We start from the raw sequence: 25,044 nt of genomic DNA on the forward strand, positions 1-25,044 counted from the left end.
GGCTGGAGCACCTGCACCTCTAGGATCAGTCGGGGCTGCCTGCTCTCCCTGGAGGACTGCCATGCACCCCTGCAGTGCTGCAGGAGGAGGCTTCTATGAACACCCCATGCATGCAGCACCTCTGTGGGAGGCAGGAAAGGAGAGTGCTTTGTCAATTTTGCCAGTATGCCAGGGCCACTGGCTCAAGACAGCGAGGTTCAGCAAGGTCTGCTCGGACTTCCCAGCACTGAGAAAGCCCAGGAAGAAAAAGACTATAGCTGGTTTTTGGTTTCCCAGAATCACAGAATATCAGGGGTTGGAAGGGACCTCTGAAGATCATCAAGTTCAACCCCCCTGCCAGAGCAGGACCAAAAACTAGGGCAGGTCACTCAGAAAAGCATCCAGACAGGTCTTGAAAGACTCCAGAGAAGGAAACTCCACAACCTCTCTGGGCAGCCTGTCCCAGGGCTCTGTCACCCGCATCCAAAAGTGAGCTGGTGTGGCTCCCTACTGCAGACACCAGCACAGCGCTGGCCCAGGGCCATGTTTGGTGCAACCAGGCTCCACCTGGGCCTTTCTCAAAGCACGATCTGCAGCAATGGCTTTACTTCAGTGGTCCTGGAAAACACCTGTGAGGGCTTGGGCAGCAGGGAGAAGCATTGCTCTGGAGATGCTGCTTCTGCAAATGGCTCCTGAAGGTTTTAAGCAGAGCCCACACGTTGAGCTGTGTGAAGCTGCAGTGTGCGAGCAGCTCTGCTCTTCCTGTGCTGTTCCTACAGGTGTGAGGCCCTCCCAGGGTGCCAGGGGTGTGAGCAGCCTCTCAAGCACTGGATGACTCTTGCCAGAAGAGAAACATTTTACTTTTCCATGATGCTTCACAATCACTTGATCTGCATCACTTTTGCATAATTTTCTTCAAGGCAGCCTGTCCCTCTTAGCTCCTTGATAGCCCTGATGCTATGGGTGAGGCTTGGCTGTAATGCAGGGTGCAAGGAGCTGAGGAGTCCCATCCCAGGAAGAGTTTTGGGAACTAGTTAGAAATGGTGATATTTTGCTCTTCCCAGACATAGCGGTGCCTGGACCTCATGCCAGGCAGACACCAGACCAGGCAGGAGGATTTCAGCATCTCACCAGGATTGTACAGTGCTGATGACAGCACGGAGGTAGACAGCAAGCTCTGTCACCCTCAGGAACGCTGGGGTCAGGCTGCTCCAGGTATGTGCTCTGGCACTGAGCAGCAGAGTTATGGGGGCTCAGAGCAGCCTCAGTGTACCTGTCACAGGCAAAGCTGCTGGTGAGAGCCAGATCAGAGCCCCATCCCAGCAGTGGGCAGAGGGGGTGGGAATGGGAACACCAGCAGCTTGTGGCTCCAGGGCTTCCCACACAGGGACATGCCCATACCCTCACCTCTCCCCTTCAGCAGTCTGTTCGTCAGGGCCATCACAGTCCTAGTCCACAGGATGAGGCAGGGACTGGAAGAGATGCCATGGGAGGGGCAGGCTGCTTGCTCAACCCCATCACTCCTTCTGCCACCCTCTCTGCTCTGCTTCTGTCCCACATTCTTCCCACCCTGGCTCACCGCACTACCTGCAAGCATCCTCCTGCTCCCTGCTGGCAGTTTGGCCCATGCTGAGCTCAGCGCTGCTGCAAATAATCCAGGCTAACACCAGGAAGCAGCAGCAGGCAGAGCACAGAAGAGGGCTTTCAAAATGACCAGTTACAACCTTTCTCTGACATGACCCAGCAGAGATCAGCTGATTTCCAGAACATCTTCCAGCCCTTTGCATTGGCTGCTGAGGCTTGGGGAGGGAAATGTTTTTGATGGAGAGGGTAAGGAGCAGAGAGGAGCATCTGCGTTTGTGCATGTGCATGATGGGGAAGGCAGGAGGCAGATCTGGCACAGTCACACGTTTAATCAGCCACCCAGACTCAGTTTCCCCTGCAAATGTGCATCATTGAAACTTTAGTAGGTCAGTGTGGTATGAGAGGAGCCTCCTGAACAGCAGATTGGTACCTCTCAGCTGGATAGCATCAATCTGGACCAACAGAGACAGTATGCAGGTCCCTCATGGTGCCTCTGCTCCACGCAGGGCTGAGGGGTGAAACAACTGAGAGCACTCAACCATTCCCTTCCCATGGACACCCTCCTGCACCAGCATCTATGCAGCATCCCAGGGGAACTGCTCCCATCCTGTGTCTGGTCCCTGAAGGGGTATTTGGATTTCTTCTTTGTAGGGACACATCCTACAGAGGCTTCAGCAGCAGCAGTGCTGTGGCTGACACAGGTTTCTCATCCTTTGAGGACAGCAAGGAGGTTGCATCATAAAGCAAAGGGATTCAGCCACCAGCTGAGGACAGGAGGGAGGTGCAGAGCTGCATTCCATGGGGGGCTGCAAGTGTGGGGAGTGGGGCTGGGTGGGAACCCTGACAGCTGTCACACCTCTGACAAGCCAGGTCCTCCCACAAAGGCCTGTGTCACTCCTGCATTACAAGGCAATTAGCTCCCATTTGACAGCCAGCAAGACAGATGATGAGCTGCCCTTGATCAACCTTAAACAAAGCTTTGTGACTTGAAGCCTGAGACTCAAAAGCCCCAGTGAAACCTATTCCTCTAATTGCCAGGCGTTCAGCAACGACCATGCCAGCTCCAAAGGGCTCCCCAGCCCCAGCTCCTAGTTATTAGAGGCAGCACTGGGAATTGCTTGCTTAATAGACTGCTTGCAATATTGAACTGAATATTTGATGTCCAGGGAAAATAGAAAAGCAGAGGTAAGCAAAACACAGCAAAAAGAGGTGAGAATCCCCAGTGGGGAGACTCCAGCCCAGCCTCCACTCAATACACCAGTAACAGCAGAGCAGGCTCACAACAAGCCAGTTCCTACTCACACTCTTCCCAGTCCTCCTTATGCCTTCTGGTAACATCACCCTTGCTCAGAGCTTGCAGCCCTGGGATTCAGCAGCTTGTTCCCAGAAAGCCTAGGTGCCCAGCTGCTTATCCTGTGCCCAGATCTCTTCCAGGGAGGCCAGGGAATCCAACTCTGCCTCCTCCTCTAAAACTGGGTTGTCTCTGTTGACCTGCCTTACCAATGGTTAAGATGTCCCTGAGACTGTGAGCTCTGGATGCAGGCAGCAGCCCTTTAGTCCTCCCTTTTTGCTGACCCCATGATGGCAACTCTGGCTGCAGGCCCCAAGCCCAGCACCTGGAGCAGAAAAAGCTCAGAAAGTCTACCCCTCCAGGCTAGCCCAATCTTGACCCCAACCGGAGGCTCATCCTTGAGAGACACTAGCACTCTCATAAACAGGGAGGTGTGTGCCAGGGCTAGAGACACCTTGTGCCCCTCCTTAGGCCAGAGCTTTGCCAAGCCCAGGCTGGGCATGAGAGCACTACCTGGGAGATTTACTCTCCAAAGTCATAACAGAATAGCTGTCCATCACTATATTAGAGAAATGGCTCCCAGAACCATTCCTATGCTGGGAACCCTGCCCCAGAAGAAGGCACCTGGTCTGCTGGCACTGAGGTTCTTCCAGGGGGAGAAGGGTTGGGCTTTAGTGGAGGAAAGGCAAAGTGTCTGCACACCTCTGTGCAGTGTCACAGCACAGAGCAGATTCGTGCTGACCAAATCCCCGGGGGCTGGTTCACTGTGGGATGAGTTTCCACAGCTTCTGGGAAAGTCACGTAGCACTGGCTTGTGAGGGATGGGTACAAACACTCTTCATCCTCCTCCTCCTTATCCTCCTCCATCTTCTCTGCGCTGGGTAATTACCTGATCCCTGGGTAGGAAGGCAAGTTCTGCTCCTCTCCTCTCTTGGCTGTCATGGCCTTATCTTCTTTGTGAGGAAAGAGCAGTGGTGTGAAGGCAAAGGAAAACCAAAGCAGGCCAGGAAGCATTGTTCAGCCTGTGCGTGAGTGGCCGCAGCTGCGGAGTAAAGCATCACCAAGGCCCCGTTTGCTAATCGTATCAGCCAGAGCTGACCCCGTACAGCCTTTGAGGAGAAAGACTGTTATCGTTCCCTTCAGATTTTCTCCTTCTTTTTGACCTAGATTTCACATTCCAGAAATAGCTTTCTCTGACATACCAACAGGAAAAGGGATTAGAGAGAGAGTGTGTGTGCGTGTGCACGTGTGTGTGTGTGCCAGGAAGAGATTTCTGTTGCATGCTCCATCAGGGTTTTCCATCAGAGACAGAAAAAAGTCTACATCCAAGTTCCACGATATATTCATATGTCTGTATGACATACATTTATGACAGTTGTTTCTCTCCACACTTACGTGTTAATTTTTCACCTCTAATCTTTTCTTTGTTATTATGGAAACTGTACCCAGACAGTGCCCAGACAGCACTCCCTGTTCCCCAGGAAGCCTGTACAGTGGCTACAGCCTCTCTCCAAAACAAAATATCCCTCTCCTTTTGCCTTAGCAAAGCTGCGCGTGGTGCTCTGTGCTGCTGGGTCTCAGCTCTGCTCCAGGCAGCACCAGGCAAGCTCTGCTTCTGCTGCCTGCTGTGTGCACATGTCTCTTGGGCATCCAGGAGTGGCTACCATGCATTTGAATCCCCTGGAAATGTCACTTGCCCAGGCCTCCAGGAAGGGGGGAGCTGCAGCCCCTGTGTGATGCTGTGCCAACACAAGCAGACACAGGTGGAAGTGGCTGCCCATAGACTTAATTCTGGGAAGTGCATGCAACTCCAAGGTCCAGGCCAAGTTTGCCTTCTCCCAGCAGGGGCCAGCTACAAAGGAGGAGAAAGAGGAGCTGCCAACATTTTCCTTCGGTCAGAAAGCCAAGTGCTTCTCATTGCTTGCTTTTATCAGCCTTGATGGCAGGACAGGGAGTCAGGAGTGCTGTCCTCGTGGAAGAGGAGAAACCAAAGTGCCAAAGGGTGCCTCAGGTTGCTCAGAGCCTCTGGGAGAGCAGCAGCAGGTAGCCCATGCATGGTGTAGACTCTGCTGTGAGGCCACACTGGGTGGAGAGCAATGTGACAGGTACAGCAGGTACCTCAGGTCTCCTCTTAGGCTGAGGGGCCTGGTAGCATCCCAGCACACTGGCCCTGCTGCCACCCCCATGAACCAGGTGAGCACAGAGCTGCCCTGGCACCAGGCACTCACAAATGCTGCTTTGTGTCCCTACACCTCTCTGCATCTTCCTCCATGGCCATGGGGCTTGTGGCACCACAGGAGCAGCCCAGCAGTGACCAACAATTGCCTTAGCTAAGCCACACATGCATATGCCAGGGCAGCGGGACAGGATGAAGCCAAGCACCCGGGCCTGAGAATCTTCAGGATTTCAGACAGTGCAGGCAAATGAGGAATTCTTTGTGCATGTTTATCTTGTTCTGGGTTGCTTTACCTCTCCTTCATGCTTTTCCATGACTTTTTCCATCTACTGAGCCATAACATGGGTAATCCTGAGGATTCAGGAAGAGTTGGGCTCAGAGCTTCACAGAGCCTGTGTGGGTGAGGGGCTCTCAGCCCAGAGCTGCTCACCACTCCCAAGCCTGGAAGCAGTTGAATTGAAATTATCTTGTTTTCCTTAGGAGGCAGAGGCGTGGAAAGGCTCTGGGCTGCAGGCCCCAAGTCTCAGGGTTTATTCTGTGGCAGGATGCTCCTTCAGCCCCACTTTGCTGCTCTGTTTGGGAAAGCAGAAGCAACACATCCATAGTGATTCCAGCACATCCATCGCGATTCTATGGCTGAAGGCAGTGGCGCAGCCCTGCCTGTCGGAGCGGGCCCCATGTGGCCTCACGGTGGTGCTTCCCCAAGGCGCTTTGATGTCTCCTTGCTGCAGACCAGCCCTTCTCCAGCCCAGCGCTGGGAACCCAGTGACTCATAACTGCACGGGAGGACCCAAGAGCAGCCGGTGCCCGAGGAGCGGGGGCAGGACGCGTGCTCCCAGCGGGACCCGCACGCCAGCACCTCCACCCGCAAAGCCAGTGGCCCTGCCCGAGCCGGGCACTCTGTGGGGAGCACCATCAAGCCCACTGGGCTCACGGGTCCCACTGCCCCTGCCTGGTGTCAGCTCGGACCTCACATAGGTCTCCCCCCATCCTGCATCCGGCGAGAGCCTCACACTCAGCTCTGATGTACGGGATAGATGGAGCTGGATGCTGTTACAGCACCCACAGGTGCCCAGCGTGCCCGACCCAGCCTAGCTCTGCAAACCCGCCGTCTGTCGTGCCCGCTCGGACGGCCTGAAGGGGAGGCGGAGGACACGGGCACAGCACAGCGCCGGGGCAGGGAGGCTCAGCTCCCCTCCCGCGCCAGGCAGGATGGGGCCCGGCTGGTCAGTCTGTCACTAGCGGGAAACGCCCCCCGGGAACACCCGCCTTCCCGTCGGCTTCTTTTCCATCCATTTGTCTCCTCAACCTCCCTCCCCTCGCCCCGTCCCGGCCGGAGCGCTCCCGCAGCGGATGCGTGAAGGCAGCGCAGCCCCCGGCCCGGCCCTGCCAGCGCTCCCGCTCCCGGCCGGGGTCCCGCCCGCGCTCGGTGCGGGCAGGAGCGGGGGGCTGGGGGGTGTGCGGTCGGACGGGGCCGTGCCGGGGAACGTGTCGCCGTGGTGCGCGGCCGCGACGGGGGCACAGAGCTCCGGGGGGGGCGGGAGAGGCGCCCGCTTTGTTCGGCTCCGCGCACGGGGCGGGCCCCCCGCCGGCCCCGTCCCTCGCCGCGGCCGCGGGGCCCGGCTGCCGCCGCAGACCCGCCCCGCTCGCGGCGAGACCCGGGCCGGGCAGCGCCACGCGAGGCGCGCGCCCGCCGGGCTCCCTTGCGGGACGGACGCGCGTCCCCGCGCCGGGCCCAGGGGAGCGCGGGGGGGGGGGCGGGGCGAGCCCGCGCGTGCGCGGGGCGGGGCGGTGACGCGGGGCGGGGGTTTAAGGCGCGGCCCCCCCCGCAGAGCGGCCGGAGCGGCGGGCGGGCGCGGTGAGTGCGGTGGCAGCGGGAGCTCCACGCGTCTCCTCCTCCTCTCGCCGCGGCCGCAGGAGCAGCCGGCGCAGCCCGTCCTCCTCCCGCCGGGTGCGGCCAGTCCTCCCCTCCGCGGGACCCGGACCGAGCGCTCCCTCCCCGCGCGTCCCCTCCCCCGTCTCTCCGGTCCCCTCCGCCCCTCCTTTGTGTCTCCCATGGCTTTGTGTCTGGAGCTCCTCAGGCAATGTGAGTGACCGCCCGGGGCGCGGGGCCGGGCCCTGCATGGCTCCGCGCGGGGCTGCCGCGCCCTCCCGCTGCTGCTGCCGCCGCTTCCGCTGCCCACGCGCGGCCCGACCCGTGCGGGCGGGTCCCGCTGCCTCCGCGCTCTGCTGGGGGGGGGGGGGCGGGGGCTTCGCTGCGCGGGGTCCGCGTCCCCCGGGGGAGGCCGGGCCCGGCCGCCTGAGCTGCCCGCCGCGGGCAGCCCGGCGGGCTCGGCCCCGCTGGCCCCGTCCCTCCCGTGCGGGGCGGTGGCGGGTCCGGCCGGGTGCACGCGCCGGTGCTGAAGGCCTTTACAGCGTCTCTGGGTGCTGCAGGAAATGAAATAGCTCGTCGGCTAACGCGTCCTTCCCCAGGGAACACCGACCCTTTTTTCCAAGGTGGTGGTTGGAGTCTCCCTCCCCTGGAGGGCATTGTCTGAGCGAGGCACGAACGCTGAGGCTTCAGCGCCTGTCGCTGGCGAGGGCTGACACACAGGAGCGCAGCGAGCTGGTACCTCCTGGCCAGAGCAGGCTTTGGAAAGTCTTTTTTTTAGCCTGGGAGAGCACGTCGTGGCTGATGCTGCCGGGTGTTGCACCCCTGTGTTGAGCTGCCCTGGCTGCGGGTTCAGCTAAACACCTGAATGAGCTGCAGGTGCACGTAGCTCTGGTGCCTGTGCTGTGCTGGAGGGTGGGGATGGTGCAGCAGGGTTTGAGCAGTAAGTAAAAGTAGCTCTTAATTTCTACCTAAGCCTTCATTAAGAGGTTCAACAAGGAGGATTATTTCCAGGATGCTGTTGATAGGACTAATATTACTTATTCTGCAAAGGTGTGGACAAATAACCCCAAGTTGTGCAGGAAATGTTTTTTGAGACAGGAATGGAATTAGGATCTCTAATTCCTGGGCTGTAACTTGCCACCTGGGGGAGGAAAAGGAAGAAAAGGGGGGGGGGGGGAGGGGAAACCCCACAGCATGTGGCATTGGATCCTAAAATAAATTCCGATCGTGGGATGCTAACAAGCCAGATTGCCAGCTCGTGTAAGTTAGCAGACTTGACTCCAGAGGGTCCATATTACATAGCTGGTGGTTGCTTTTCCAACAGAAATTCAGTGCTATGAAGTTACACATTCTTGAGCATGTGGAGAAAAGCCTAAGCAGTAACCAAACCTAGCTTGATCAGCTTTCAGATTAAGATAATTTGCGTGTGTACCCAGATATTTAGAAGATTTTCTGCAGAATTTGGCTGACATGTTGCAATCATGGAAAACCTGAAAGCTCATCTTTAGGGAGCAAGTGCTAAACTTCTACAGGCTACTTTTGCATCTATAGCTTTCTACTTCTAGTCCACTTCTGTAGTGTCAGTACAAGAGCGTTGGTTGTAGCTGAAGGCCCCAGGATCTGAAGTGTAGTTACTATGCAGTGTGCCAGTTTTGCAAGGACAGGAAGACCCTGTGCAGCCCCTGCCAGATCCTTGTCAGCAAAGGTGATACTGGATGAGTTTGATTTCTGTGGTATGTGGATTGACTATCTGGAGAACACTGGCTGAGATAAAGCAGAGAGTGCTCTGAGGCCAACAGGTACCTTTGTGAAACTCGATCAGCTGTAGCTGGTGTCCCAGCCCTCAAGCTGACAGGGTGAATATTGTCAGTTGCTGGGGGAGAGCTTGCATTTCACTTTGCAGCTGTGAGTGAGTCAGTAGTTGGATAATCCGTGCATTTCGTTTGGGTTCGTGGACTCTTCTGACTACTTCACTCAAGGTTACTCATCATCTGCTCCAGCCTAATGGGTAAGACATGGGAGACCTGCTGCTCCGTGAGCTCATCCATAGCTGTTCATGCTGCCAGAGCAATATAATTTAAAAAGCTTTTAATGGACAACTAATAACTACCAGGCACATAAAAATAACTGACAGTTCTTGTCTCCCATGTAGATTTTCATGTTGCTTGAGTCCAGATTCAAGCAGTTTGTAGTGGACTATTCAGCACACGCAGTAAAAGTCACTCTGTGACAATTTTCCTAATAATGCACTACATGCCAGCCTGCAGAAGTAAGGCTGCAAAGCTGTGCTGCAGCAGGGCTTCTGTTTGTCTCCTCAGCTGATACTTCTGCTCAACTATTTCTTGATGGATTGAGGAGGCATAATTGGATTCAGTGCAGCGCAAGTTACAGTAACATATGTGAGCTGGAAGGATTAAGGCTGTGCAGGCAGGTGGCCTTGCTCAAGAAAAATCCACCTTAATTTCTGCAGTGAAAAGTTGTGTGTTTCCTATCAGAGCAGATTTTTAAAGGGAGGAGAGAAGTACTAAGTATGATTGCTATGTGCTTTGAAAGGTGATTGCAGTTCAGGCTGTTGGATAAAGGTCTGTGAAGGCTGTAGTTGGGGCTTGGGGATGAGAATGGTGAACTCAGGTCCCTCTGAAAGACCTTAAGAAAGAATGAGTTTATCTTTCTCTTCTCCCCTTGTCTCTGTGTCAGTCTGTCACATGGAGAGAGGGAGTGGGGGACAGGCTGACAACAGGGTGGTTGACACAAGCTGCCTTTAAACAAGTGGAAGTTAAACTGTTTGCAGGTGGACTAGTTAACAAGGAGGGTGGGAATTCTGTCCTCTTCAACTTGTGCAAAATTAATGAATTGCTGGCCCTTTGGTGCAGATGGGTGCACTAAGTCAGCCTGCTGCCTGGTGGAGAAGCAGTGGGCAAGGAGAAAAGCTCTGTGGCTGAAGACCTTAGCCCTGTGCTTCACGCCTCTGCTTTGCCAGGGTCTGGTTTGTAAACCCAAGAGGCACCATTTCCAAAGCGTTTGCAGTTCCACTGCAGACAGTGGGGTAACTGCTCAGGTACATCAGCTCATGTGAGTCTGGTCTCTATAGGCAAAATAAGGTAGGGCAGTGCCAGCGTCCATGTACTGCAGTGTGGGCTGCAAGCCTGCTATCAAGGACAGGTGACAAGCAAGTCCTGGGGCAGGTAATTGTCCCCCAGGCCTGGAGAGTCTGATTCCTGCAGAGGACAGGGCTGTAGGTTATGTGCTACCAGACCTCTTCCTGAATTTCCCTGCAGCATTTTAACACTGTGAAGGAAGACAGCAGAGTTCTGATTCCCTTCTACTTCCCCCTGGGGTTCTTGGTGGTGGGCTTGGTCTTGCGTTGTGAAATTGCCAGTAAAGGGGCATGTACACATAGTGGGATGCAAGAAGGATGTCAATACCTGCATGACTGATGCAGCCTGCCTGCCATTGCTTTGTCTTAGCAGACAGGAGCTCTGTTACCCTCGCTGCTCTGCAGGGTCTGTGGGCTGAAATTTGTCAGCAACACCAAGAAAATTAAAAGTCTTTTAAAAAGGGACTCACCAAAGAGGCTGCATCAGACAGCAGTGCTCAAGCAGGGAACAGTGTAAGGATGCATACATTTTAAACATTAGCACTAGTATTTTCATCAAGGATGTGCTGACTATCAATCTTGTGTAGCTTATTTAGTACTCTTCATTAAGACATCCAGGTTTCACTGCAATGATCTTTTCTTCTGAATCTACTTCTAAGAGATCAAAGCTTTAACCTACTGTGTTGTCTCTCCAGTTTGAAGGTGACTGGGAAACTTGAACAGTGAATGTTTCAAAGGCAAATTCTTACTTGTGGTGTGAGTCTGTCAGAGCTGAAATTAAAGCAAAGATTAGAAGTTGTGTATGCCTTTCTACTGTAGCACTGTCATTATACAAGGTGATATTTGATGAAAGCTGAGAGCTATTTAAGAGTTGATAAAAGGGAATTTTTCTTGCAAGTTGTTGTCATTAGTGAAACTTCTAAGAGAATTATTTTTCTTGGGTTTTTTTATATTCTGGGAGTGGCTGAGAATTTAACTGAACCAAGCCCCAGCAGGGCATTTGCTGCGCTCAAGAGGGTTCTCCAAACCTAAAACTTTCTGCCCAGGGTGGGCTTATCTATAGCTGCATTAAATTGAAAGTTAAAATAGAGAAGTTAAAGCATGGATATTACATCCCTCTTATACATAAGACAACTCTGTGTCTGAAGCTAGGTAAGTGTCTCAAAAGCTACTGTGGAGTTGTCCCCTGGACCCTCTACTGAAGGCCCTTGTTAGGAGCTGTGCCACTGGCCACTCAGCTCCTGGATCAGTCAGTGCTGCTCTTGGGGAGAGCTGTGTGTGTCAGGGAGCTCAAAAGCCAGCAGACTATTGTAGAACTGGTCTCCCTTGCCTCTTGTAAGGTTATTTGAGTAACTTTTGTTAGGAAGTCTCTTCCTTGTTTCAACCCTGAGACTTTTCTTGTCTCTCCTCAGCTTGGCCCAGACATGGGGCCCCTAGTCATGACATTTCTGTCCAGGAACTCTTCCAGGTTTTGGTGTGCTCTACTGAACAGCTACCAGTGCTTTCTTGACTGACCTGCTGCTCCAGCAGCAGTCCTGGCCTGGGAACTGTGGCCTCTTAGTGCTGCTACTCTGCTTGGCAGTGTGGAGCTGGTGTAATGCCCAGCCATGTGGACTGGGACTTTCCAGGGGATAAAGTGAATATGGGGAGATGGGTGGTACTAGAATAAAGCTGGAGAACTTTTGCCAGTGCCTGAAGAGGGGGTGTTGGACAGTGCTTGCACCTCCTGAGCTCTGATCCTGGACAAAGTGGCTACCAGGGGAGGTTTAGGCTGGATATTGGGAAGAATGTCTTCACAGAAAGGGTTGTTAAGCAGTGGAACAGTCTGCCCAGGGAAGTGGTGGAGTCTTCATCCCTGGATGCATTTAAAAATCATGTAGATACAGTGCTTAGGCACATAGTTTAGCAGTGGACTTAGGTTAATGGTTGGACTTGATCTTACAAGTCTCTTTCAGCTTAAATTGCCATGATTCTACTTTGATTCAAAGGCATTGAGTTTCAGTGACCCTTAAGTTTGCAGTGTTCCCAGAGCAAGGAAATCCTGGATGTGGGGAAGCTGAGGTCTGCTCACCAGCAGCCACTTTGCCTTGGCCACAGCACTGCTGCTGCTGGCCTTGGCACTTGGCACCCGGCTCCAGTATCTGCATCTCACTGTCACTCTGCAATCTTCCAGGGCATTCTGGAGGCTGCCACTGCTCATAGTGGTATTAGGCCACACATTAGCTTTTATCGCTGCTCTGTCAACGTGCTTACTGGAGATGAGTGCTGCAAAATGCTCTGGGTTGCTGGGGGAGGCTGCCAAAGCAGGCTCTTACAGCCCTGCTCTCACAGGAGTTGTTCTTGCTTGAATCAAACACTGAAATCAGGCTGATGGGGGGAACCCAACTCCTTGTGGGAAGGGAAACAAAGAGCTGGTATGGATGGATATCTGCCTTTAGTCCTGTGTAACTGGTGGTGCAAATGCTGTTTCCTGTCAGCTGTGAAAAGGGTGTGCACAGTTTTTTCAGTGGACACGCTTCCCTGCACCAGGCCTGTGTTCCCGCTGACTTGCTGGGTCACTGTGCAGGACGGGCTGGGAGGAATCCCCGGGCTTTGGTGTTCACCTGGGTGATGCTGGAGCGGCCTGTCGCCTTGCTTCGGGAGGACGACGTCCGTGTGGCGTCAGGGCTGCAGAGATCTGCGAGATGAAGATACAAAAGGGGAGGCCGTGCGTTGTGCTCCCGCTCAGAGCGGCGGGCTGGGCCCCGGGCAGGGGCAGGAGCTGTCCGGGTGCTCGAGCGGGCGGGGGGTGCCCAGAACCTGCGGGGGCTCCGAGCCGGCTGGTGCCGCGGCCTCGGGGCAGGCTTTGGGTGGCCGGGCGGTGAGGCCGGTGCTGCCGGGCGCCTGCCCTGCTGGCCGCCGAGCTCCGCCGAGGGCCCCGCCGGGCCCGGCCGCTCCGCCCGCGCTTTCCGGCTCCGCTCTTTGCAGCAGCCGCCGGGCGAGGCGAGCGGCGGCCCGGGCAGCGCTGGGGGCCGGGCCCGGCCCCTCCGGGCGGCAGGGAGCCCCTCCGGGCGGCAGGGAGACCTTGCGATGGCTGGGCCGTGTCCCGGGCCGGGGGGAGGCCGCGCCGGGCAGGCAGCTGGGCCGGGGCGGCTCCGGCTGCCGGGGAAACATCCCCGCCCGCCCCTGCAAGCCCTCGCCTTGGGTGTGAAGTACCAGCAAGCTTTAAAAGGCAGGGCGGAGGTGCCTGTGCCGCCCTCCCCCTGCCGGGGGCCTCCCCGGAGCTGCCGGCCCCGGGCTCGGGCAGCGCCCGCTGCTCGGGCGGGCTCGGGTGAGGCCTCGCGTGGAGCCCAGGACCGGGCCAGCCCTCTGGGCTGCTGCTGGCTGGCAGCGGTAGGCTTTGAAGCACTGTCTGCTTTCTTCTGACACCACTAATTTTGTACTTACCTTTGATTTGCTTCATGGGGTTTTTTTAAGGGCTCTGAGTATCTTGGGTGCTGGGGGAGGCAGCTCTAAAAATACCTCCAGAGGATGGAGATTTCCAAAGTCATTATTTCTGCTTCTCTCTGCTTTCTTTTTCTTCTATAGCTAATGTGTTTTTCTAGCACTGCAAGGCCCAGTTCATACAGAAAATGTTTTCTGCTCCCTTCTATTTCTTGCTCTGTTAGTAAACATGCTTTGGTGAAGGTATGTGTTCAGACAGCAGGTGGATGTATCTGCACTTCTGGGTGAGTGATCTCACGTACCAGGAACACTGAGACCAGAATTAACTAGAACCTTTCTGAAGGGTAGAACTCTAGCTTGTGAAAACAGGAGCCACTCGGGTGCTGTCCTGCAGAGGGAAGCATGCAGGGAATGTGTGTGCATTGAACACACAATGTTCAATGTTTGAACCAACCCTGGTCACAGGTGACAGTGGCTTGAAAGACCCATTGTCCTGTTTCTCAGAAGTGTGCCACAGGATGGATGGATGGTCTTTAATGGCAGGAACTCTAGTCCCTGTTAATGCCTTAACTTGAATCCTGCTGTTGCATATGAAATAATTTTACCAGACTGGGGCTAGGAGCTAGAAGTGTTGTGTACAAAGGCTCTCACTTGGATGGATTATGTCTGAGAGCTGCTACTGCAGTTTAGTGTCCCTGTGAAATTTTTTATGTTAATTGTTATGGTGTGATGCTTTTCAGCATTACTTTTATTTAAGCTGGCTCAATTAGAGTTTTAGCCAGTTGTGCACCTTATCACAGAGCAGCTGCTCACCTGCTCACTGTCCAGGCTCCACATGCCATGAGCTTGTCACTTCTAGGGCCCTGTGTGCTCTGTGTCCCCTGTGAAGTGACCTGCCTCTTTTCCATGGAATTGCAGCAGAGGAGCAGAGCAGGTCAGCTCACTGCAGCTCTGGGAGACAGCATTACCACTGAAGCTTTAACCACCAGTTGTGGATGTTTGGTGTCTCTGTTCCAGCTCACTCTCCAGGTTACCCGCTTTCATACTGTGCTTTACACCTTCAAGCTTGCTTTCTTGCAGAGTTCAGCTTGTCCACAGGCTGCTGCAGCTTTTAGGCTTGCCTGAGAAAAGAAAAATGCTGTAAATGTACTCCTGAAAGTAGCTAGTATTTAATGGGTTAAATCTGTAGACAAAGTAGAGGTGCCTAAGGCTTAAAGTCTGATGGTGGTACACTGATCAGCTGCTCTGCCCTGGAGGTTTCTTACTAGCTTTCTGTTGCTTCTGGCCACTCTGGTCTATCTCTAGGACTGCAGCAAGTGCTTCTTGATTAACAGGCACTGTAGGGTGGAGAGTAGAGATCAGGCAGGGCATGGGATTTAGCTTGACATGCCCCCAACAGCATGGTAACAGCTTACACTAGCAGAGTTGCTTCTGTGTTTCAGACTTGGAGGTTGAAACCAATATGATGCAGATATCTAGAGGGCCTGGATCTTGTTCATATAATCTATTTTGAATCCCGAGTGTGCTTCATCCTTGAAGGTGGAGTCTTGGCTGGCATGAGTTACTAAAAATTGGCTGCCTTGGGTTGGTTTCTTTTGTGTGTACACCCCACACACGTACATGCTCACTGTAGTGAGTTTAAAAGCTCTTAGGAGGCTCTTTGTGTGTATCATGGGCTGGAGAGCCTCCTGTGCACATGAGCAGGCTACAATGCAAAGGAAAATGTGATGTGAGAGAAGAGGAAAAATGGAGGAGGCTGTGCTCAGTGTTTTTCAGAGCTGGGAAAGAAGCTAATGATATAAGGGGTTTCCAGTCTAGAAGGGCTTTTTTTTTATACTTAGCCGTGGTTTGGGGACTTAGGTTCACCTGTCAAAATACAAGCAAAGCTCATGTTGTTGGAATTATGCTTTCTATAACAGCTTCTCTTATTTCTGTCAATTACTATGGTCCCAACCACAAAGAGCTTGCTTGTTTTCATTGGCTGCCTCCTGTTCAGATTTGGTTGTTGCTGTGTCACCATGGAGACAATCGTGAAGTCACAAACTGTGGCATCACTGAAAAGTGGCTGGGAGGCAGTTGTTACTATTCCTCCTCACCCCACTCACCCGAGTGATCAATAGCTGGGAGGAGAAAGCAGCAGCTCAATCACTTTTAGGAAAGATACAGAGCTTTTAAATAAGCCTGAATTATGTTTGTGATTTTTATGGCTGTTGCTTCAGTAGCAATGGCAGAAGAGGTGTAATAGAACTACTTTCTTTAAACTGCCTTCATTGCTGTGTCGTTGAGCTCATTTATTTAAAATAAATAAACAGCAGGAAGCCCAAAGTTTCCAGCTATTGTGCTGCTTCACTTTTGTAATGTTTGTTAAACACCCAAGTACCCCTAGGCTGCATCATGGCAGGCTTGGTGCTGCTTGTGGCTGGAGAACAGGTGTACAGAGCTTTTCTGGCTAGCTCTGTCAGTCAGAAAAGCTGGTGTATCACCAGCATATGGCAGTTTGAGAAACTTTTGGGGGTCTTTTGCCTTTCCAACACTTCTGAGGCTGCTCTCCCCACTGTGGGAACATAATGGGGTAGCTGGGCTGCTGAAAACTGTTTGAGATCGTGAAAGCCAACAGGATTTGACTTGTATGCCCTCATGATGAGCTCAGTGGAGATGGTAACAGCAGAGATCTGGCCTTCTTTCTTGGCTTAATTCTGCTCTTTACCAAAATGCTGGGAACTTTCTTCTGACTTCCTGAAATGCCAAGACTTGTCACCACAAAGGCAGTCTCTGTGAGTGTGTTCTGATCTATGTGTCCTCTTTCATGTCTTTGACCTCAGTTTTATCCATGTTCTTTTAAAAGGTCGGGTTGATGTCTTGAGCTGTAACAACCTGCTCAAATATTAACTAGTCTCCTCCTGATTAATGAGGGGCAGGCTGATCTTCAGTGCCTGACCTGGCAGGCAGGTAGCTAATGCTTTCCAATTTGCCAGTTTTGCTAGAATCGTAGAACATGCTGAGTTGGAAGGGACCCATCAGGATCATTGAGTCCAACTCATGTCCCTGTGTAGGGCACCCCAAGAATTACACCATGTGCCTGAGAGCATCAGCCAAAGGCTTCTTGAACTCAGGCAGGCTTGGTGCTGTGACCACTGCCCTGGGGAGCTGGTTCCAGTGCTCAGCCGCCCTCTGGGTGAAAAACCTTTTCCTGATATCCAACCTAAACCTCCCCTGATTCAGCTTCCTGCCATTTCCCCCAGTCCTGTCCCTGGTCACATGAGTGAAGAGATCAGGACCTGCCCCATCTCTTCCCCTCATGAGGAACTATAGACAGCAATGAGGTCACCCTTCAGGGCTTTTGTCATAGCTATCACAGAAGCATGTTACCTGTAACTTAGTTTATGTTAGTCTTATGTTAGGGAGGGGACCTGCAGACTGTCCCTGCATGTGGGGTGGGATTCAGGTCCTCCTGCTGCTGGGTGTTGCTCCCTGCTCAGCAGGGAGCCTGTGCACTGCACCTGCACTCTTTGGCTTGGGCTGCTCTCACTTGTAATCTATCAGGGCAGACACTTCCTTGGCAAGCACAGTAGTACATATTCTCCCTGGTGTTTTGCTTGTTTTAAGCAGCTTTGTATTCAGACAAAAGGGATAAAATTTCATGTAATACAAAAACTGAAAAAAGTTGACTTTTTTCAGAGTGAGAAGAATTTCTGTCTGTTTTCCTGAATGGATCAAAACTGATTTCCAGCAGATCTGCTGACAGAGTCCTCTTTTTCTGTTTTATTTTCTAAGTTGCTGGGCTTCTAAGATGAAAGGTTAGAGCAGCTCATAGCATGAAGACAGTGTTTTTCACCTTCTCTGTTCCCTTGAAACCCTTGATGAGTGTCCTGTTCAGGGAGAAAATGTGCTGAAAGGTGATTTGAATCATATTGATTTGTAGTGCTTTTTGATCTTAAAATAACTAGCTGGCTGGCCAAAGATGCTAAAACCTGCTTTTTAACCTATGTTGGTTAAAAACTGGAGTAGGAGAGGTTTTACGTCTCTCCTGACACTGTTCACATCTGTCCTGGTGGCTACAAGGGCTGTGGAGCAACCCGCATCAAGGCAGTTTGACTCTAAGACTTCTAGCACTACAGTTACTACAGAGAAGAAAATTAATCCATAAAAGTTGAAGATTTAAATTGTTTGGGGCTACAGTTTGCAGACAGATGTCATTCAGGAAAAGAGATAAAAGCTCATCTACAACTTACACATGATATGTGAGTTTAGCTATATTTTTAGCACGCTTTTCAGTTTTCAGTGTGTGTAGAAAACTGGCTCATCTATGGGCAGGGAAAGATGAAGTTTCCCTTAATGCAGCAAAACAGCTAATTGCAGAGGATTTGGAGATTCCCATTACAGGCTACGAATAGATTGCTTCTTAGAAGGAAACTAGTCCTTCTGTCCTTACTCAGGAGTTTGTCTATATGCAGTTAACCCTTACAAATTCCTTTACTACATGAGCAAGTTGCTGTGAAATGGTTTTTTATTTCAGAATAAGATTCTGCTTGGAGTTCCTTATCCCTCAAACTTGTTTGTGCCCGAGAGGGTTAACTGGGGATCATTCTGTGGGTGACTCCATGATCTGATACTCTCAGTTGCTCTGTTCTTATGCCAGTGATGACTTTGGCAGACTTGAATGCCAAATGTTCATCAGATAATCTGACCACTATATAATCTCCACAGCTAGGTTCTGAATAATCCATTGTATATAGTGTACCTGTATAGATTCTTTTGTAGCCCTCTGTCTTTCAAAAATAGGAAGAACTTGGCTGAATTAATGGTTCTCTGTGAGGAACCTTGAAGCTTTTGTTCTTTCTGTGCTGTTCCTAGCAGGTAACTTATGGTGGTGCGGAATGGGGTCATGGCAGCTCTGGAATGGGCTGAGCAGGGGCAGTGCTCACAAGTGACATATTGCTGGCTGTTGTTTGCTTTCTGCTTGGTTCTTCCATGTCTGCTGCTACCAAGCCAAAGGAAAACTAGGTCAGTGTTGTGCTGCTTTGGGGAGCAAGAGGGCAGCAGGAGAGTCAGAGCCCCCTCCTTTGCAGCTATCTAGATGCCAGTGCACCAGGTTTCCTTACCTGCTGCCACTGGCAGAGCTATGTTGACCACCTTGGACTTGAGTGCAGATGCTTCAACCTTGCAATTGCTTTGGCTGGCATACTCTTTGCCCATGCCAACCCCTTTGCCTCAGTAGCTGCTGGTTTCTTGAATCCGTCAGACTGGCTTGGCTGGCATGTCTAATGATGCACTTGCAGAAGGAAAAACTGAGGTGCTTGCCAAAGCAGGCTGAGTACTTGAGGATGGGAATAGAAGTGTAAACCCAAGATCCTGTAAATTAATGTGCTGTTCTGCTGAGTTCTCTGACAGACATAAGGGCACACACCTGTCATTCAAAAGAGTTTTAAGATACCTTTGTAGAAGGTGGTCACCTACAAGATGTTTAGCAGTATCCAGACCTAAAAGGGAAGAGCGAGTGAGAGCACTGACAATTTTTGTGCACAATAGCTGCAAAATATATCTGAAATACGAGGTGAAATGGCATTCCTGCCAGAAAGATAAGGTTGTGAAAATTGCTACAAGTTTGGGTGTCTTCCAGCACTCAAGTTTCAGGCATTCTTTCAGCAGCAGTTGGTTTAGGTTGTGAGAGCAAGTGCTTGTTCAGGTTGTAAGTCAACAGATTGCATGCTGCAAGCCAGGACATGAAGATGAAAATCAAGCTGTCTTGTGTGATCTCTGATAAAGACTTTGAAACTAGAGCTGCCTGCTCCTGCAGCAGCAGTGGCCATGTGCACTTGTTCGAAGGTAAACAGAGTGCCTGTAAACATCATCCAGAGGTGGGGGTTAACAAAATAGGTGTTTGTGCTCAGAGCAAACTGTCCTAGGGATAAGTAGACAATGGAGAGCTGGCAGGTTCTCTTAAGTGGGTGACTAAAAGTGAAGTTACCTCAATGGAAGCCTGAGGTTTCCATGTAGCTAAGGTGCCACACTTTGGAATGGAGTAAGATTTTTTTTCTTGTAGTCTCTTCACCTCTTAGTAAGTGCTGGTCACCAAGTGGCAAAAGATAATGGAGTCCTTCCCTCTCAAGAAAAGTTCATTTGTTCTATATGGCTTGTCCATTCTTTTCTAACCCCTCAGCAGAAGGCAAATACCTCAGTGAGCTAGTCTGCACTTGAGTGGGCTCCTCATGTTGGGCACTGCATAGTGTCATGTGCAAGGCAAGCACAACATGGACAAGGGTGGCACTTGGCTGCTTTCAGTCTTAAAGATCTCCTTGTCTAGCCAGTGGTGACACACTTCAAGGATGTGAATCACTTCTGTGTCCATGGTATTTGCATGTTTTAGGCAGACTCACTTTACTGTGGTTTGTGCAATGCAGAGAAACTTTGAAGATAGAAGGGAAGCACAGCTGGATAAAACTGTTAGATGTGTTTCTCAATCTGAACTCCTGGTGCTAAAAGCTGAACTGTCAGTTTGACTTTATCAGTGTTAAGACTGGTGGCTGCTTAATCCTGTTTGCAGGATTGCAAGAAGATTGCAAATAGGGAGTAAGTGTTAAAACCTGGGCACAGAGGCAGGTGCTCAGAGTTCCTGCAGCTTGTCCCCAGAAGCCACAGCTCGTGCTTAAGCCCTTACCCAGGTTTTCCAAGTCATTTGAGGTTTTCATGGGGAGTGAATGGATGCAGGAGGGAGCTGGTCTGTGCTAGTTTAGCAAATAGCAGTGCTCTGCCATGGGCAGACCTATTGTCTTGTGTTCTGTCTGCTCTCTTCGTGGTGTTGGCTTCAAGTTACCAACAGCCTTTCTTATTTGAAGAGGCAGTGGATGCTGTTCAGTTGGCCTCTTTACTGAGATTCTCCAAGCCTCTTCATCCGTACCACAGCTGATCCATGCCAAGCTCAGCACTGCTCCTGATGGAGATTGGCTGCTTGTGGCTGTGTTAACTTGGAGTTTGTCTTGTATAATGCATCAAGGTCCAGTGATCAGGGTCAGTTTGCTTTCAGTGGAGTCTGCCTTGCTGGGAAGCACTGACTGCCGTTCTCTGTGGACTGATACTTTGGTTGCTGTTTTCCAGCATCTCTTCAGTGATGAAGATTAGAGCTAGGGTTTCACATACCTAAAGTCATAATTCTAGGAAGGAGATAATCCGGCAGCATCTGCTGGAAGGGAAATTTTGCATGTTCTGTGGTGGAACTTGTGCATGTAGGAACTGTGTCTTTGCACAGTTTCTGCATGTTCCAGTATTTAAAACTAAAGAGAAAGCATTCATTTCTCCTCTTATGGATGAGATATATGAATAAATTTCTTAGCTGGCTTTATGGGGAGGTCTTATTGGTAAAACAAACAAGTAAATTTCCCTAGCAAGGAGTCTCTGATTAGGAAGTCTAATTTTTCTAGTTTTCATAATACTTTCAGAAATCTAGATGCTTAATAACACATCTGAATTGGTATTTTTAGTCTCACTACTCTCACTATTTGTAGACTCACTTCTGGGTATCAAGGCATGAAAATCTGGGCTACTGTTTTCGGAGATACTGGAAATTAGTACGTTCAGGTGCAGTGATTCCAGCTCTGCTCAGGCTCCTTGGAGTGAAGTTGCTTCACTGTGTGTTGAGTTTATGGTTGTTTCTTGCCTTGAGAGGCAGCAAGTGCTTGTTGCTCACTTCATTAGGCTGCACAGGGCTGTTTGCAGTGCTCCCTAGCAAGAAGTGGAACAGGGATGGGAAGGAGGCAGCTAGGTTGTCTTAATGTGGAAAACTTATGCTTAGTTGTGGTTTGGGGTTTTTTGAAGTGTTATCTCCCTCCAGAGTTTCAGGTTGTGCTTTCTGCTCTGCTCTTGAGTTCAGTTTGTCCTCTTGTTCCCTGGCACCTCAAGGGAGCCAGCAGGTCAACCTCCCTTGCTGCTAAGGGGCTGAACACTCAAAAAGGACATTACAGGACTGGGCTGACCACCTACTACAACCAGACTGATAGCTTTAAAACTTCAGAAGCAGTTCTCATTCCACACCACTGCTCTTTGCACTATCTTGCTCTCACATACACATAACTCATAGAAACTAATGGTTTTTCTGATACTAATGTACAGAGGATATACAGTGTATACATGAAATCTAAAGACAGTGTCAAATAACTTGTATGTCAGCTTCAAAACATTAAAGATGTTCTGATAGGGTGCTCAGTTAAACCATAAAGCAGTTCTCTCTGTAGTCAGATTCCTGAGAGCATTTTTTGCTAACAACCTGGCCTTGAGAACTGCAAGATCTGCATTTCCTTACCAGATCCCATCTCTAGCTTTAAATGCTATTGGACTTTTCTCTATAAGTTCTGCTGCAATCTGTCTGGACAGGCAAAGGACAGAACATCCTAGAATTTAACTTCTGTTGGAAAAAAGTAGCAATCTAGTAACAGAAGGCTTCAGTGATTGCATGAGGTCACACTGTGTTAAAATTCCCCTGAAATCATGCTCAAACTTCAAGATAAGAGAAACAAGAGATCAGGCTGGAGTCCTTGAGACAATCAATTCAAGGATGGTTTTAGTTTGGTGGTATTCAGCTTTGCAATGCATTCTTAGCTACTCCCTGATAGTGTGTGTACCCAGGCATCTGCAACACTGGGGTGTAGTGATGATTTGTGCAAAATTTACCAGCTCATTCAAAATACCCCAGATGGTTGTATCCAGGCATTTCCTTCTGTGCTGCCACAGAGTACAAACTTCCTTGCTTAATTGCAGGCAAGGTGCTTCTAAAATGGTCACTCCAACTGAACAGTGCTGGGGAGTGACTGTGCTGGCCTGGGGAGACATGTCCTATCAGACAGTGGCTTTGCACTGTATGCTGTATTTCAGGTAGGTACCATCCTGGCTCTTGGGAAAGGTGGTACTTAGTTGAACAGAATACTAATATTTGTACTGCCGACTGCCACATGTTGGTTTCCTGACATAAATTATGTGCATCTTCTGTCCTCTGCTTCATTATTGACTGTTAAACCTCAGTCTCTGCACCTGGCACTGCTGGGCCATGGCTGTGTGTGCTCACCTGCCACTCTGTGCTTCAATACCAAGCCTTGCCTTTCATCTTGCAGATCTTGAGCCTGGTCTGTCCATGGATCTCATACACACTAAACTTTGTGCAGAAGACCTGGCCTTTAATGTTGCTCAAATTCCTTGTTTTTGTGTCTTGCTTCTTGGTGTCTGAGCAAGCAGAATGCAGTTTTTTTAAGCACTCGCAAGTAATGACCCTCTGGTCTGAAGCCGGCCAGGGTGGACAGATCACACTGAATTCAGTCAGCTGTCCTGATATAAATGATGTCAAAGTGGTGGCCTGCTGTGTGTGCAAGGTGACTCACTTCTGTTGTTACACCCTGTCCCCAAGGATAAGGTATCCCAGCACCAAGCTCTGTAGCAGTTGAGTCAGGTCTCTTGTCAATTAATGTAATCAAGTTAGCTGTAGAAACAATTCCTCTGTCTTCATGGTGTGTTGTCTGTTGGGGGCTAGGGTAGGTGGAGACAATCCTGTGGCACCCGAGGGAGGTGACAGTTCACAAATTCTTCCAACTGTCTTGCAGCATAAGGTGCTGATGTTGCAGACTTACGGAAATTTACTGATGGAGATTATGCAAGCTACTCAAAGCCTGCAGTTAAATAACCCTGCAAGTGCTCTGCTGCTCCCTCTCAGAGCCTACTCATTAGTTTTCCCACAGTTAGATAACTGGCCATGCATCTGTTTACAAAACAGTATCCAAAATAACTTGTTACTGTTTTGTTTCCCCAGTTGTACTGTGCCTCTTGGATACAGCTAGAAAAATAGGAGAACTGAATCTGTTGCTGAAAGGGCCTTTTTTCCTGCTGCTGCTTGAATGCAAAGTTGTTTTTACCATCACCATGCTATGAAGGCAGGCTGAGAGAGTTGGGCTGTTCAGCCTGGAAAAGAGAAGGCTTTGGGGAGCCCTTAGAGCACCTTCCAGTGCCTGAAGGGGATCCAGGAAAGCTGGGGAGGGACTTTTCACCAGAGAGGGCAGTGATAGGAGAAGGGGTAATAGTTTTAAACTGAAAGGGGGGAGATTTAGGTTAGATACTAAGAAGAAATTCTTCACCATGAGGGTAATGAGGCAATGGAATAGGTTGCCCAGGGAGGTTGTGGAAGCCCCATCCCTGGAGATGTTCAAGGCCAGTTTGGATGAGGCTTGTACAGCCTGGTCTAGTGGGAGGTGTCCCTGCTTACAGCAGGGAGGTTGGAATCTGATGATCTATAAGGTTCCTTCCAACCATTCTGTGATCTCCAGACATCTAATTGGTGTGAAGCTTGTCTGCTGTCATCTCAGTGGCATCCCATGCCTTCATGTCTGGGACATTAATAGAAACAGAGCAATTTTGCATCACTGCCTGAAGGTTGGATTCATTCTTGATTCTGGTGATCGTGCTGAAGACACTAGCCCTAGCAAGTGGGGACTAGTCCCTTATGTAGGAATGGCTGCCCTGGCCACTCTTAGCTTGCCTCCCTGGAAGTCAGCAGCAGGATAGTCCTGCTACAAACAGGTGCTGGTTGGAGTAGGGGGAGCAGCAGGGTGTGGGGCAGAGGATCCTGAGGCAGCCCTGTGTGTAGTTTGCTGGAGGGCAGCAGCAGTTTGAACCCCACTCATTTCTGGGAAGTTACCAGCCCCCTCTGACTGGTGTTAATGCACAGGCAGAGCTGGAGAAAGCAGGAAAGCTTCCAGCTCTTTATCAGATTTGTGACTGGAAGACAATAAAAACCAGACACTTTAAAATTAAAGGCACCTCTTTACTTGCTACAGGAGCATTAATTTAGCTTCAGAAGTGGTTCTGGTTGGTTTTGGCCTTTGAAAGGCTGTTAGGGGAGAGTGGAGATTTTTCTCTTGCTGTTGGAAGAGGTGGTGTTTGGACCAAAAGCTGGGCATGAGCCACCAATGTGCAATTGCAGCCCAGAAGGCTAAACACATCCTGGGCTGCATCAAAAGAAGTGTGGTTAGCAGATGGAGAAGGTTGATTCTGCCCCTCTGCCCTGGTGACACCTCACCTAGAATAATGTGTCCAGCTCTAGAGCCCCCAGCACAAGAAAGATGTGGAGCTGTTGGAATGTGTCCAGAGGAGGGCAATGAAAATGATCCCAGGACTGGAGCAGCTCTGCTACGAAGACAGGCTGAGGGAGTTGGGGCTGTTCAGCCTGGAGAAGAGCAGGCTCTGGGGGGACCTCATAGTGGCTTTGCAGTGCCTGAGGGGCTACAGGAAATCTGGGGAGGGACTTTTTACAAGGGCTTGTAGCGAGAGGGCAAGAGGTCATGGTTTCAAACTGGAAGAGGGGAGATTTAGGTTAGAGATCAGGAAGAAGTTCTTTACTAAGGTGGTGAGACACTGGAACAGGCTGCCCAGGGAAGCTGTGGAAGCCCCATCTCTGGAAGTGTTCAAGGGCAGATTGGATGGGGCTCTGAGCAACCTGGTCTAGTGGGAGGTGTCTCTGCCCATGCAGGTGAGTTGGAACTTGTTGATCTTTAAGGTCCTTTGCAACCCAAACCATTCTATGATTCTGTGGTGACAGAGCTGAGAACACAGTTGTTTCCTGAGGTACATTTGAGGAGGAAAATTAA

The 25,044-nt window shown here is 50.9% G+C and overlaps 1 protein-coding gene across 7 annotated transcripts in view; it reads left to right on the forward strand.

Annotated features, from left to right (window-relative positions):
- DLGAP4 (DLG associated protein 4) overlaps positions 1-25,044 on the forward strand; it is a 182,315-nt gene that overhangs the window by 128,821 nt on the left and 28,450 nt on the right. Inside the window, exon 1 of one of the 7 annotated variants that reach the window (XM_051632827.1) lies at positions 6,872-6,888. The exons of 5 other annotated variants lie outside the window; for them this stretch is intronic. Coding sequence is in view for 1 of the 2 variants with exons in the window: in XM_051632825.1 (XP_051488785.1) it covers positions 7,086-7,116 (31 nt within the window). In the remaining variant the exon portion in view is untranslated. One more of the 7 variants, XM_051632825.1, reaches the window with a different exon arrangement.

This window comes from Apus apus, chromosome 15 (genome assembly GCF_020740795.1).
Source record: "Apus apus isolate bApuApu2 chromosome 15, bApuApu2.pri.cur, whole genome shotgun sequence".
In the NCBI taxonomy this organism is placed as follows: domain Eukaryota; kingdom Metazoa; phylum Chordata; class Aves; order Apodiformes; family Apodidae; genus Apus; species Apus apus.